The 16,380-nt window shown below is 38.0% G+C and overlaps 1 protein-coding gene across 1 annotated transcript in view; it reads left to right on the top strand.

Annotated features, from left to right (window-relative positions):
- The first annotated feature begins 424 nt into the window (after positions 1-424).
- LOC139722876 (low-density lipoprotein receptor-related protein 12-like) overlaps positions 425-16,380 on the top strand; it is a 148,342-nt gene continuing 132,386 nt past the window's right edge. Inside the window, exon 1 of the mRNA XM_071634156.1 lies at positions 425-798. Within this exon, the coding sequence (XP_071490257.1) occupies positions 693-798 (106 nt within the window). The 5' untranslated portion in view covers positions 425-692. The remainder of the gene's footprint in view (positions 799-16,380) is intronic.

Genomic DNA, 16,380 nt, shown 5'->3' with positions numbered 1-16,380 from the left:
TCTAATACATTTTTGACGAAATGGCAAGAGTATATATAGCGCATTCATCAACGACTTTCTACACGGATACTAGTCCCTATCATCAGGATACTAGTACTCTATCATCAAGATATAATTGTAATTCGATACCACTGTTCTTTTTTTTTAATTCTTGACAAAGACATGGTTATTAATCATGGTCCAGACGTTACAAATAAGACTGAAAATGCGAGTTGCACTCATTGAAAGCGCATCATCATTTCATCAATCGCTGTCTGTAAATTATGCAACTGAACGCTTGATACTAATAGTAATCCTGAAGGAATACGAGAAAAGATGCCCGCAGTAAACCGGCGTGAGATACGGGGTCGATGCATTGAAGGCCATGAGGACGCTTGCACATTGCATACTATTACAGGTGTATACGCAAACACGCACAGTTGGACGTCGAGCACTCGCACGCACACAGAGCCCTATATCATGTGGAATATTTTCAGTCAGTTGTGCACATTGACACTTGCACGCTGACACTTGCACGCTGACGATTCGTAATAGCCGAGGAAGAGCACTAAATTTGTGTGAGAGTGTGTATACACTCTTTGCAAGCTGTCTTTGTGTATGTGTTCTTTTCCACAATTTGGAAAATACATGTCGGTTCGTACTTCCTAGTGCTGTCGTGTTTGTCAAAAACGTGAAAGTGAGCGACGCGTACGATGGAGACGTCGAGCATACTCTCAAGGATGCTTCTCGTAGTGGAATATATGACAATCTGTGTTCTATGGCTAATCGTTTCGGGGTCCTCCAGCAAACTCGGTCAATGTAAGTATATTCAAATGCAGGAAGGAAACAAGGCCCAAAATCAGCCTGAAAGGTTGCCCGGGCCACGACGAGTGCTTTCATACTAATAGAATACCTGTAACCTGCTTGGTTGCACCACAAGGTTGATTTCATTAGGGTTTTACCGGAATCCCACCCGAATCGATAAGCAGATGCAACTGAATTTGGTTGACGACCAATTTGCAATATGGCTTCTGTTGTGATAACAGTAGGCCCTATACATGTAGGCCTCCTACCCATTCTTCAGCGTCGTTAGAATTTGAAAGTCGTGAAATAGCGGTGGCCAAAGAAGATGCTGTTAAGCACGCATTAAACTGTCTTGACCAGTTGATAATCCTCAAAAGCACTCTTTGCAGAAAAAAAAAATGTTGATAGAAAATTTACTGACGATACCTTTTATTGGTCTTAAGTCTCTCTTGAGGAGGGCCAAATCCACAAAGCACTCTTCGCAGAAAAACAAAGTCTAGAAAATATACTTAGAAGAATACCTTTTGGTTTTGATAGTACCTATCAGTGATAGGTACTATCAAAAGGTGATAGTATCACCTAAACAGTTGTTTTCCTTGTTTATTGATTTTTGTTAATCAAATCCTTTCTATGTTGATATTTTTATTGTGTGTATGCGTTTCACGACTGTATGTGTCTCAATAGCTCCTAAACAGTGATTTCCCTTGTTTATTGAAAATTTTTTTTAAACTATTCTTTTTTATTTTTATATTTTTCACTGTGTATAAGCGTTCTTGGGTCTGTGTTTGTCTTAGTCACAAACCTGTAAACATGCTAATTGATGTCAGGCCTCATCTGTCAGAATTACGAAAGCCTTGATAACCTCGACCCCCGATAGTTCCTAAGGCTATCAGGCTAGGTGAAATATTGCACGAAGAGGGTATATGCTTGAGTGGTAATCTCGATGATAGGCATTTGGCTCATTTGACTTAATTTTCATAATTTTTACATCCTATACTCAGCACTAGAACAAAAAGTGTAGTGCAAGGTATATCGGACTACAAGCCCATCATAATGCGACAAGTGTAAAGAAGGGTTACAGCTCGTTATTCCGAAGGTTCGTTATTCCGAAGGCTCTTTAATCCGAAGATTCGTCATTCCGAAGGTTCATTTTTCCGAATTTCATTTTCGGATTAACGAATCTTCAGAATAACGAACCTTCGGAATAACGCCACAAATGTTCGGATTCACGAACCCTTTTTCATTTTCGGATTAACGAACCTCTAGGTAGAGGGAATTTGTGCGTTTCAGATTAACGACCCTTCGGAATAACGAACCTTCAGAATAGCGAACTTTCGGTATAACGAACAGCACCCTAAATAAGTTGGTTTTTTAATCATCTCGACAAATGTATTGCAGGGTTGGTGTGATTTATCAGCAAAGGAATCGTTGTTCTGCCATGAATTCCAGAGAGTGTAAAAGTAGGGACCTGAAATTTGACAGAGCAGATGTCCAAACACAATGTACATAAGGACACTTTATTATTTTGAGGTGACAGATGATTGCCAAGCACAGTGTACATATTGCTGAAATTCTAATCATGGAGACCTTGTATTTACAGAAAGCCTGGTTCATAGCGTAAACCTGCATTTTTTTTTCGTAGCTTTTATTTTTGAACCTCGGCAACAGATCTGTTCTCTCCCCCTTATCTCTCGCTCTCTCTCTCTCTCTCCTCCGAGACTTGATTATTGCCTAAGAATTATTGTTAAACATGTAGCTTGTGATAATTAAAAATGATGGGAACAACCACTTTTAGCTGAGGTATTACCACGGGAACTGATATCAGTTTATGGTACCTTTATGTCCACTACCAACGTGTGGACAAACTTGCATTTTTCATGGCCAGCTTGAGCATTGACCCGTTTGACAAGGGTGCCATGGTTGTGTTCTCTTTCGTCTTATATATTTTACAATCAATTACCCTCTTCCAATTATTCATGTCATTCCTCCACATTAATGAATTGCTCTTTGTTTCATAATGAGTCATCATGTTGTGAAAGACGTGATTCGTGTACATATGCATAGATGATTAGGTAGAGCAATTTTGCATGAAAAAAGGTGATTTGTTTTTCTTCGTACAAATTTGCTATGGTATTGCTACTATGATATGCAACCTTAGTCTGCAAATATAACATACCTCCAGGTTGTGTCACATTGTCCAACTTAGTTGGATAACAGCGGCCTATCGGCAAACTTTAGTACAATACAACCTCGAATTCGGTGACATCGCCGAATCATTCCAATAGCAACTTTTCTAGCATAATGAAAGAGCACTTGACTAACCGCTTTCAGGAAGCAGGGGGAATAATTAGTACCCTTAACATAATTATGTCATTATCATGTTGATGGAATGTGTGATTTTCATGAAAAATAAATTCATGTGGAATTTTCTTTATGTTTTCTTTGTATCGTTGTCCTCTCATACGTCATAACCTCTAGTAGTCTCAACCTCTAGTAGTCTCCTCATCCAGCGGTTCCAACACCAAAACTTTAAAAAGTCATAACTTTTGCATCGATTGTCCGACTTTCCTCAAACTTTCACTGATGTGTTCTACTAATAGTGTTGCTTTCAATCAATCCACATTCTTGCTCTTTGGGTTTGGGTTCCCTTTAATGTCTTCTCGTTGTTGGGCTTTTTTTTTTAATAATCCTTTAATGTCTTCTCGTTGTTAGGCTTTTTTCATAATACATTATGTTTGTACAACACAGCCATTTACTGTTAAGTACAAATATGTTTTCTCAAGGGCACACTACAAATAAATGGCAAGATGATTGCATTCGTTCACTGCACGCATAAACAATTCATCCCTCTCCCTATCTCTGTCCTATAAACATCGCACATTTTTACCGTATTTTTTTGTTGTTGTTAACAAGACCACCATCAGCACAGATTAAAATTAATTCAAAACCGTATGGATGCTCTCCTTATGCATGCATGGGTATTTAGGGGATGAGATGGGAGTAATTAGCAAGAAGAGAGCGCTTTAATGAATCGTAAGTTGATGAGTCTTGCATTTAAATAAAATCATTGACAACAGAAAAAACAGTACTGCAGTTGACAGACCCGTCAAACTTGGGAAATGATGGACACATCAATTTTTGAAACAATGGTTTTTGTTTGTGATAAGATTGTGTTAAGGCACATGGAAAAAAGAACCCCCCCCCCCAAAAAAAAAAAAAAAAAAAAAAAAAACCTTCCAAAGGCTATAAGCACATTATGACCTGCAAGAGTCGGCATTGAGGAAAGTAAAACGTGTTAGTTGAATTTAATCAAACAGACCATAATAGCGTGTTTAGCTAGGGCATATTAAAATGATGGGCTGTATACCCATATTAAAATGCCTCCATGTGTTTAAGATCTTCAACAAATCTTTATCATGTGTAAAAAGCAGATAGGGGCGGTTCTTTTCTTTCCTAATCCCTATTTCTCGATATAGGTGCTCACCGAGTAATGGAGTGTTCTATCATCCATCATTGATATCCCAAGCAGTTTAATTTGCCGCAGCCAGGCCAGACCAGCAACGACACCCCATCCATCATAAAGACGCGTGCATTGTGAGCTTATTCTTGTTTTATTTAGCAGCTCCTAAATCCCCTGGACAGGGCTTGCTTATTATACCAATGTGTTTGAAGCTCCTTGCTTACGCGCAGGTACGGTGTATGATAGCACTTCGTCTAAGAGAAAGACGATCGCATCGATGCAGCTTGGCTTCCACACACTCCGCCAGGCTGCGACCCTGAGGGAGTATGGAATTTCATCGTGTATGGGAATTTGTAATGAGGGCTCAAAAATAAAGAGAGAGTGGTGGTTAAACAGATGGAGGGAGAGCGCATGGCGAGAGTGAGAAGAAAGAGGGAATTGAGACAACGTGAAGATGAGTAAACGAGAGATAGAAGACAGCATCTCCATCAAGAGCATAGGTCTACAAGACCAACCATCAATTATTTCTGCGTAAAGTAAAGAGAAAGAGGGAAGAAGGGAGGGGGAGCACGATGGTCGATAGGGGTAGGGGATGAGAGAGGGGTTGTGTATACGGTTTTCTGTCAAATCTGTTCGCATATTCTCATGTCAATGGGATTTGATTGACGAAATAGCTTTTTTCTTTTATATTTGTCGGTTTTGTTTTGTTTTGTTTTTTATGTCGCGAAGTGACGCCGGAGGCATTATGTTTTCGGGCTGTCCGTCCTTCCGTCCGTCCTTCTGTCCGTCCGCCCGCCCGTAATCAATATTGTGGACAGCGTATAACTAAAAAACTGTTTGAGGTATCCTAATGAAACTTTGCATGTATATGTATGAGTGCACATGCTCAAGGTCAAAGGCCAAAGGTCAAAGGTCAAATGAATATGTTAAAATTTCACTTTTCCCTCATATATCTCGGAAATGGTTCAAGGAGATCTTCATAGAACTTGGTACATATGCATGTGATTATCTTTGGAATTTTGTGGTTCTAGGGTCAAAGGTCAAGGTCAACTACTCAAATTTCACTATTTCCCTCATATCAATGCAATGCCTGCAGATTTTTCATGAAACTGAGCGTATACATGTATTACCCAACAGAGATATGCTGCGAAAGTTATTTTTTCCAAAAGGTCAAATGTCAAAAGGTCAAAGGTCAAGCTAAAAGGCTGAATTTCTGTTCTTCGTCCATTTCTCGGAAGTGGCCAAGGTATCATCATGAACCTTAGTATATATTAATGCATGCACTGCCTGATAGTGATTTTAGTGTCATAGGGTCAAAGCTCAAGGGTCAAAGGCCGGGGTAAAATCTTAAACTTTTACCATTTTATACTGAAATTACACTTTTACCCCATACCTTGTAAATTACTCAATGCTTATAAAAGGGTTAAAAGTCCAGTAAAAATCCTCAAATCCCCAAATACCTGCTCTCTGAGACAATATAGCCGTTCATCCAATTAAACCTAGTTCAAGGAAAGTAAAAAAGAAATCGACACATTTGTGACAAACATGTCATTTTAATACTTTGCCAATTATTGCGAAACTCTTGTCACACATCGTCAAGATGTACTATAGACCTATTGTGAGAACCATGCATTCTGGCGGAGGCATACCAGTCGCCATAGTGACATTTCTAGTCGTTTTTGTTTTGTATTGCACCTAAATGATTTTGTTACTACGTGTGGTTCACGTTTCCTGCAGGTCTTTTCCGACATACTACATCGTGTTGTTTGTTGATTTGCCAAGCGCAACAATTGCTGAGCTTCTATGGGATGGAGGGAGTCAGAGATAGACAAACTTAAAAAAAAAATATATCATTTTCCTGTGCCCATACATTGCCCTTTAATGATTATGTTTATTACAGAATATGTTATACATGTTCGCCTCATGCCCTATCATACGGCTATTACTTCATTCATGGTTTTCTTGAACCAGTACCACTTATACTCATATATTATAACTTTAATGTCAATTTTGATTTCATCACTTTTCGATACATTTCCTTCACTACTCAGGCCGGTAGCAAGGATTTTACAGGTGGGGGGGGGGGGATGTGTAAGTCAAGTAAGCAGACCCTTTGATACTGTGTGGGAGATAAATGGTCCATACTATAGTCTATAGAGTATGCTTTCTTTTCTTATATTATTCCTTGATGTTATCATCCTATGATCTTACCTTACATCCTTCCTGATCCCTTTATTTTGTGTTTTGTTTTGTTTTGTTTTTTTTTTTTGCTATTCTTTGTTCTGGTAAATCCATTCAAAATTTATTTTTCCATCTTTTCTAATGTTGGTCTTTGATATCATTATATCAATTTCCCACTCTTTTACTATTGGCCCTTTCTCTCCCCCCCCCCCCTCTTTCTCTCTCTCTCTTTCTCTCTCGACTTCCAGCGGACCATCCACAAAATATAACTTCCTGGCATGGTTTCTGTCCACTGTGGCATGCTGGATCGGTCTACAAAGCGAACCGTGCCAGCAGACTCACATTGCGAGGAATTCTTGTTTTGTTTTGAAGAGTGTTTTATAATTTCTCAATGAACAAAATTCCGCAAAGCGACATACAATGTTTTCACGATGAGTTCAATAGTTATTTTAATTTGATGACTTACTTTCACATTCATAACTATATTTTCATTTTTTTTTCAATTTCAATTCATTTTTATATTTCTCGATGAAAAATACTTCAAATATAACAGAATTAAATAATACATGATAGGCAGCTAAGAGACATAATATAACCAAATGAAATAATACATAATATCCAGCTGGGAGACATAATAAAGTATTGCAAACATATAGAACATAGTGGTTGTCGATCTATGAAAGTTGGAATCTGAGAATAAATGCTAAAGAAATATGATGGAACTTACTTAGAAGTAAGCTTGTCGAGCTTAGGTCCCACTTAAAATCGAGCGTAAAGATTAAGATAAGGAGCACGGGTACAACAAATGACCGAAATATAGAGAAAAAAAGGAAATACAAATATTCAGGGATATAGCAAATTCCTCTCTAATGCAGGTTTGGGGTCTGATAAGCCACGTGCTGCAAGCGGATGAGCTGCTGTCATTCTGGCAATAATTACATTATGAGTCAATGTTTAAAGACAATTGAATGGTTTAGACAATATTAGAAAATTATACCTTTTGTGTCCTCAGAAGAGACGAGGAAGTATTGAGAAGAGAACACGTGCACCAGCAAATCAAGGAAAAAAAAAACCAATCCAACAACCAGTTGTATAGCGCAGTGAGAACAAAAATGACAACCGTTACCACGCCCCCAATGTCTTTAGAGAAGGAAGAATTAAGAACACTTTGGTAGAAACTGAGGGCGCAAACAGCTGATGGGCTCAATTCTGATTAACATGACAACAACCATACAGTACAGTACAGCGGGATGTATAGTCCAGAACAAAATAGAAAAGAATAGTTGATGCATATATAACAAAACCTATAATATTAAAGTTGTATACATATATACAGAACAACGTAATATGCATTTTTTTCTGAATGATTTCAGTAAATAGAACTTGCTAACTCGACAAGCTGTTTTCCAAAACAAAGCTGTACAAACGATAGTGAATATTGTAGGTAAAAAAAAAATCATCATATTCATTGTATGTAATTTCTCGATTTCATAATTATGTGTATCCATGGAGGGGACTCATCGCATGCACACACCATTGACATGATTGACCTCTGCTTTTGCTTGGATTTTTTTTGCCTTCACACCAGCCCGTCCTTTACAATTATTCATGACCCTCATAATCATGATTATGGATGGAACAAGTGTTTGTCAGGCAGTGGACCAGTTTCATAATGTCATGTTTGGTTGTGAGCAGCGTATGGATACAAGGTATCCATGAAGTTTTATTAGGTTCTCAAATTCTGCCTTTCCGGTATTTATTCTTCTTCGTATACCTATCATCTATCCTCGCGAGAAACAAACATCTTTCGTGCACTACATTCAGCTCTCCCATAATCCTCTAAGCATTCATAATGCTAACTCTCTTCCCATCCATCTTATCCATGCATCTCCTAACTGAAATATTATGTCTATGTGATAATGTCTGCGCTCACTCCTGAACGTATATAATTGATTTCAGAAGATGAACATGAAATTTATATATAAGCTCACTTTTCCAATAGATTCTGTAAACCTTTTCCATTTCATCTTATAATGATATGACTTCACATTACTGATTATGAATGATCCTGAGTATATTTTGAACGAATTTGTAAAGATAATTTTTGCCTGTACTCAAATAAGACAAAATCATGAAGAACTCACTGAGTCTGCAATGAGCAATAGGTTTATGTTCAGGTTCTAAGTGAAAATCAATATCACATTTTTTTTTCGACACAGGAGAGAGAGAGAGAGAGAGAGAGAGAGAGAGATAGAGAAAGAGAGAGGAGGGGGAGATTAATTACCTTAGTGTTTGCTATAGCATTCTCTAAGTCATGCAGCGTATATTTTGATTTTGCTGGATAGTCTTTTGTTCGGATTGGGAGTGTATAATCTTCACACACGCCTTTGGCTTCTCTTGCTTCAGTTCTTTTGTCTTCATATCAGCCCATCCCTTCAACATTATGCATGACCCTGATGTGATTATGCAAGAAGTGTTGGCTATTTAGTGAACCAGTTTCATAATGCAATCATGTTTTAATATAAAGGGCAACCTGTGATTAAATGAAATTTGGATATTATCATGAAACGCTGATGTATTCGGTATTTGCTCCTTTTTCATCTTACCAAGCATGTAGCCTACATAGCTTTCCTCTTTGTTCCATTCTTTGTTGGTATTCTCCTTTATGAATGACCAGTAATCATTCTCATATTTGTTTTGGGTAATAGTAAAAAAACAAAAAAACAAGCGGAAACAAACAAAAACAAAACCTGAATAGTTATGAGGGTTGCTTATAGGTAATTAACAGTAGTCCTTTTATTACCCCGACAACTTCGATAACAGCCTGAATAATTGCTCACAATCCATGTATGTTACAGTGTAACGAGTTGTCCTGTTTGAGGAATTTCTATGCGTAGTTATACATGCAACGATTTTGCCTGTTTACATATTTTGTCCGACCAGGTATCTGCGTATTTATGATTAGAAATCATGTAAAGTCAAGTAGAGATGGGTTTCATATTGGACCGTTTCCGATTCTAGATTTCTTCACGATTGGAAATGAATCATTCCTTTTGAAAAGAGGGATAGAAAATAATCAACGCGCTCCTATACTCCTACCTCATAGAAACCTAACTGAGTCCGTTCCATCAGTTTACGAAGAAATGGCTTCACTTTTTCGATAACATGCTTTAAGTCATGAGGCGCCAGTTTGTTTGGCTGGATATAGGCCGATGCGGTTTGGGTATACTGTTTTTATGTTAATGTCTATATTTTAGCCACAATTGGGGGCATCAGTATGCCTAACAATGGTTGATTTATGCACTGACATAGCTATGTACCTGACTCATTCAATAACCCATCTAATCATCTTTTCTTCTTATGTTGGAAGCTCCCCAGATATAATTATGGGCGACATAAGCTGCAGTGTTTAAAACCCGAATTGGTGGTCTATATTCACACATTTGGTTGGATGATGCTGTGCATGTAATTTTAATTTCCATTAGAGGTGCTCTCGCACATGCCATTGGGCCGTGTGCATTAAAAGGTAGCAATTGCTTGCAAGCAATAACTTATTGCTTCAAGCACAAGGACAAGCTTGTCAAGTAAAATATCAAGCTCAAGCTATTGCTTAAATCAATACGCATAACCTTTTGCTTGTGCATTAATACTTTTGCTTGCCCTACCCTGTACAAGCAATATTGCTTGCGTTTTCAACACAAGAACAAAGGCGGGTGTGATAGCATGTATTTGAAAGGGGATGTGTGTGCGGAAACATTTTGTGACATAGCAGAAGAGCTATGAAATGACACTCATAAATGCACACACAGACGCACACACACATCTATACAAACACACACCTACTGGCTGATTCCCATCCATACTGCTCATAGCAGCCCGGATCTGCCAGGTCACACGTTGAGAGGTCGCCTTGCTCTCCATTGATGTCAGACATCCAACCCGTTTCTCATCACATTTTTTTTTTGCGTGTTTCTACTGAACATTCCGCTTGTCGAAACAAAAAGGTTTCTTATACATCTTAGGAGAAATTTCTTGTAGATATATACCACTCCTGCACAACGTTGCCCTTTCTTTTATAAATATTGAAAAAATTATGCTTAATAAAAGCGAACGTCCCAGTTAAGCAAAAGCACAAGCTCGTTTATAGAGCTTGGATAATTATAAGCAATTGCTTGCAAGAACATGAAAAAGGTCCGTTTTATGCATGAGATACGTTTTTAAGCAAAATGCTTGGTCTCCTCTGTAACAATATTGCTTGTGCTTGTATAGCAAAGCTTTTGCTCGCCTAGCAATTGCTTGCTTTTATGCATACGGATTCAAGCAGACTAGCACAAGCAATTGCTAGTTTTAAATATGCATACGGCCCATTGGTTTCTCGTCCTGAATTCTTTGATCTTCACCGGGGCCCCTCGTCCCTTACGTATTATACAGCTGGTATTTGCCACTCAATGGACCAGTATCATTATGTATTCAAGTTTTGTTGCGAGCAATTAAACGTATGAGTGCGCAGTATGCATGATGTTTGAATACATTAAGCTCCCCTTTTCTGGTATTTGATTTTGTTCCTTCGTCACACCAAGCATCAACATGATTTGCTTCTTTGCTCCTTTCCTTGTTGATCTTCTCCTGTATAAGTGGACAGTAATCAGTGCTCCTCTTGATGCTTGTCTTGAATTGTAAACAGATTTTTTTTTTTGTCCTCAATTTGAGGGACTTTATTCAAATTAATCATTCAGAATCATGCATAAGTCAATACAAGCATAAGACAATAATTGTAGTCATAGTTCAAATTACATCAAATGAAAATTCTGTATGTAACGGAATTTATCATCGATTTCTCGAATACTTCTTTTTTTCTAAACAGTCAGATAAAACACACATTTGAAGGTTACTTAGGGCCTATAGCTAATTAATCATGTCTATCCATTTTCTGGAGATCTGGTGAATGAGCTTAAGTAGGCCTATATAATTCATACTCCATGTGTCACAGTGACGAGTCGTTATCTATGAAAACATTGTCTTTTGTTACGAACATGTAATGATTTTGATCAAGCGATGATGGGGCTTTTAATGGAACAGACATCTTACTTCGTTGTGGCTTTTAAAGGGGAATTACAGTGCAGCTGAAAGTTAGTATGAAAGGAAAGAATAATTTTTCATTTCATTTCTCATTTCATTTCATTTTATTTCATTTCCGACAAAAGTGTACAATATGACATTTGCATATAAACAAAAAAAGAGTACAATGTGACTTTTGCATATTCGAATGATATTTAAATGCAGATTTTTTTTTTTTACTATAAAACAAAAATATACTTGTAGTTACAGAAATACATGGGGAAACTGTAAGTGAATCGTAACAAAGAAAAGATGTCAGAAATGGAGGGGACTGCTAAAGAGCCTAGCTTCTAGCTTCTAGCAAAAGCCATGCAAATGTGATAACAATTGGATGTAAATAAAGAAGTTGGGACATTTTGCAATTTCACTATTATTTTTCCTGGAAACAGTTCTTGAACAGTCACTATACGAGTATGTAACTCGTGGAATTAGGATTCCATTTTTTCCCCACAACTTGCACATAAATTATGTTGTACACAGATTTTCACATTTCCAATTTATCATTCAAGCGCAATTTCTCCTGGGTCTCAAATCTTTATAATATCAACTGATCATTATTAAATTTATTGAACCAGGAAAACATATTTTACTCTTTGATAACTCAAATATTGAATGTTTGTCAGTGCGTTTGTACACTAGCAATGAAAAATTGAGAGGTGATGACATCTTCAACTCATTTGCATATGAATATCAACTGTACGAGAACTGTTCTGCAGAAATTAGTGAAACTTCACAATTTCATAAAAGTTGCCCCAATTTGGTTCCGGGGATAATGATCTGTTACGATCTGATAAGATCATCACGATTGCTTCACGATTATAAGTTGTCCCCCGTCCATCAGTAAAAACATTTTGCAATTTGATGTTGTAAATGGTGCAGTTTGATGCATGTTTTTGCGTGTTTTATAGACATAACAGTCCCACTGGTTTGAATAAGGTAGCAGTATTTTGATGTATTATCATGTGAACAGTTTGCCTGTAAAAAAAAAAGTTTCTTGTATTAACTCTTACAATGAATATCATGAACACTGTCTGTTAAGCAATCAAATAGAAAAAACAACAACATGAAAACGAGGGTGTAGAAGAGGGGTATTTCTCCTCCCACACGAGGATGATTTTGCATTTTCAGAACTGACATTCAGCGATCTGGTGTAAACTTTTGGTGAAATACTAAGATTTTTTTCCCAGCATTCCATTCCCCCCCCCCCCCCCCGAAAAAAAGGGGGAAGTATAGGTTGGTTTTTTTTTTTTTTTTTTTTTTTTTTCAGGGAAGTGTTAATAGCTAAATCACGGAATCTCAGCTCCTATTCCGCGTGTGCATCATCACTGTGTAGTAGTGCGTACAAGGTCTAATGAGGTAGAGGGGGAGGGTGTGATGGGGGATACCCCTTCTTGCTCGACGGAAGCACTTCTGAAGCGCACTTTATGTAGAAAATTCGGAAATTGTCATTCCCCAAAGCGTACTATAGAGGAGACCAATCAATTAAAGGGTGCCGATATACCCCTCCCATAGCCGGGGAGCTTTTTCATTTTTTAGAACTGAAATTCAACGAATGGCGAACACTTGTTTTGGAACACTATGTATCTGGAAATTTGTCAATCGGAGAAGTGTAGCAAGTCTGTGGGAAGGAGACAAAGCAGGAGGATGTGGGAGGGGATAAGCCCTATTCCCCTTCCTACACGAGGGAGATTTTGAATTTTTAAGATTGCAGTTTAACGATCTGGTGCACACATTTGTGGCATGTTTGGAAAACTGTGTATGTTCAAAGTGTAGCCATAGTCTACTAGTATGCATGGGGGGGGGGGCGAGCAGGTGGCAGGGGAGAGTGCTATTCCCCATTAGTGGCGTGCTGTGGGTCGAGACATGGGGGGCACCTCGTGGAAAAGTAATTTTGAGGGTGTGTTTGCTTGTGCGTGCGTGCGTGTGCATGTGTGTGTGTGCGCGTGTGTGCGTGCGCTGTCAGTCTGCAAACTTAATGGGGACTACAATACATAACGGAATGTGATACATTCCACAGCGCAGTCATTAGGGGTTTTCACATCGGCCCGATAAAAATCCAAGCTCGAGATATTTTTCGCAGAAAATAGTCAGCAAAATAGCGCGCTGTTTCGAAACATCGGGCTGATGTGAAAACGCCTATTGAGCAACATTGTAAGTTTTCCTTACATGGGTTATGGAATGACGGTGTGAAACGACAAATTATAGGCAGCAACATCAGGAGAATTGCATAACAATTAAATGCGAGCGAGCAATGCGAGCTTGAAAATTGTGACATTACAGACAGTCCCAAAACTGCCGTTTGTAGCTAATTTTTTTCGCTTTGGAAATTAAGGTGAGGGGGCGCACCGGGCGCAACTGCTGGCAATTACTGGTAGTAACATCAGGAGAATGGCATAACGATGAAATGCGAGCGAGCTTGAAAATTTTGACATTTTACAGTCCCAAAACTGCCGTTTGTAGCTATAAACTTTTTCAATTGGAAATCAAGGGGGGGGGGCGCACCGGGCGCAACTGCTGGCAATTACTGGCAGTAACATCAGGAGAATGGCATGACGATTAAATGCGAGCGAGCGAAGCGAGCGAGCTTGAAAATTGTGACATTTTACAGTCCAAAAACTGCCGTTTGTAGCTACATTTTTTCGCTTTGGAAATTAAGGGGGGCACCCGGTGGCCCCCCCCCCCCCATGGATCCGCCACTGGTAGTCAAGGGTGTCGGTTTTTGGTCATGATTGGGGGAGGTATGACCAGCGAGGGGGCGTCGAAGTGACCAAGCGGGGAAAAGATGTCCAAAATCTGCATCCCCTAATTGTTTATGTTTGTGTGTGTGTGTGTTTTGTATACATGGGAAAGTTACATAGGAAATAGCCCAGGTCAAGTTTTAGTATTGGCAATGCAAGGCATTTTAATATAGTCTAGTATGTAAAGCAACACTGCAAAATCAATGATCTAGCTTTGATATAACGAAGCGTAAGGTACAAAGGTGTCCATTCTACATCACATTGCGCAACATTGCAGCGACTCTTTTCGCCGTTCGGATGTTCTGAGTACACTGCGCACATCCTGCTTATATTCAGAATGCCAACCAGGAATCACGCTGAATCATAATCTTTTGTCGGCTCCGGGCTTTTTGAACAATGTTTCACACTATATATGGTTAAAAGAAATCTTAGAAAAATATCCTATTTCTTGATCACCCTTTCATGTCCATTTCAAAAGCAGTTTACTAACCCTCGAATTACCATTTTGGTAAGTTTTTTTTTTCTTTTTAGTTTTTTTTTTTTTTTACCAGCGGATTGGGGGGGGGGCGTGTTTTCTAGGTTATGTAATGGACTATGTACATGTGTGTGCATGCGCGTATTGTAAAAGGGAGTCACGTAACACATGTCACTGTGACGTAATGAAATGTGATTGGTTAGCTTTTATAGGGAAGGCGTAGTATTGGTTGAGCTGGGGATTCAGGTTTCCAGCTTTTTTTTTTGTTACAAAATAAGAAGCATAAAAGAATGAAAGAACATTCAATTCTAAGAGGAATCCAACGTTTGTGTGGTTAAAATCGATTTTGAAATGGCTGAGATATTCTAAAACAAAGATGTCCTAATAAAAGGTGATGGGACCCACCCTTCATAATGACCACTTTGTTTTACCTTATTGTTGTTGTTGTTGTTTTTATATCTCAGCCATCAAATACTTTGAATTCCGCTTAGAATTTATGCTCTTACATTATTTTGTAAGTGGTTTCTAATTTTCTCGCAACAGTTAAAATCTGAATCCCCATGTCAACCAAAGCTATTCCCTCCACTTAATAAGGTACTTCATAAACTATATTAACGTCAGTTGTTTTCACGCTGATATAAAAAATAAGACGAGAATAACTTAACTTTCTAGAGTACTTTTTTGCAATTTTTTTTCAAATGTTATTAGTACACATAAAGTCATCAATGATATACTTTGTAATGTATCTAGTCATCTGCCAACCTTTTCAATCTCACGACATTTCTGTAATCGAAGCAGAATAGGAAGCAAGCAACACACAAGTTGTACGCAGAGAAACGGAAGATGATATTGAATCATAAAAATGTGACTTAATCCAGAAACATTGGAGCGAGGTTTTTCTTGAATCAGATACAGATAAGGCATATGACGTTTTCTTTACCCTTTGTGTGCCACGTTTGTTTCGTGTCCATGGGTTTATGTGTAAAATTTGCGCAGTTATTGAATAAGTTTATGGAATGTTTTGCCAAGAAAGAACACCTGATTGTGTTTTTGATTGATTTATCAGAGACTTTGATACCTTATACCATCAGTTATGATATTTTGATGAATAAGTGATGAAACATTGCGTCAGCGATATTTCTTTATTATGGATCAGTGATTCCTAAGAATAGCAGAAAACATGTAGTATTTAACTCTGCAGAACCCTCTTATGTCCTTCAAGGATCCATATCGGATCCCCTACTCTTTTCTTCTAATTTATATTAATGACATTACTAATTCCTCTTCACTTCGTAGTTTTATACTCTTTGCAGACGATACAGTTTCTGTTTTTATTCCCATATAACTTTCGAAACTCATATCAACACACTTTGTTCAGAAATGTTTAAGGTATCCCAGTTCATGATAAACCATTTAATATTTCTAAGACAAGTTTTGTAAGATTTAAGTTGTTGAAATCTTCAAATGTTAAATGTATCAATTACTAGTGTTGACAGACAGCAAATTTTTGAAAAGAGATCTACTAAATTCTCAGGAATTACTTCTTATTCTAGTTTGTCGTAAAATGATCATATACACAAAGTTTATACAATACTTCACTTTCTTAGAGGCATCGGAATTCTACA

Source organism: Diadema antillarum, unplaced genomic scaffold (genome assembly GCF_040938485.1).
Source record: "Diadema antillarum isolate AM-2024a unplaced genomic scaffold, OU_Dant_1.0 scf00000175, whole genome shotgun sequence".
Taxonomy (NCBI): Eukaryota; Metazoa; Echinodermata; class Echinoidea; order Diadematoida; family Diadematidae; genus Diadema; species Diadema antillarum.
Note: the sequence above shows the minus strand (reverse complement) of the source record. Positions and strands in the feature narration are given on the sequence as shown.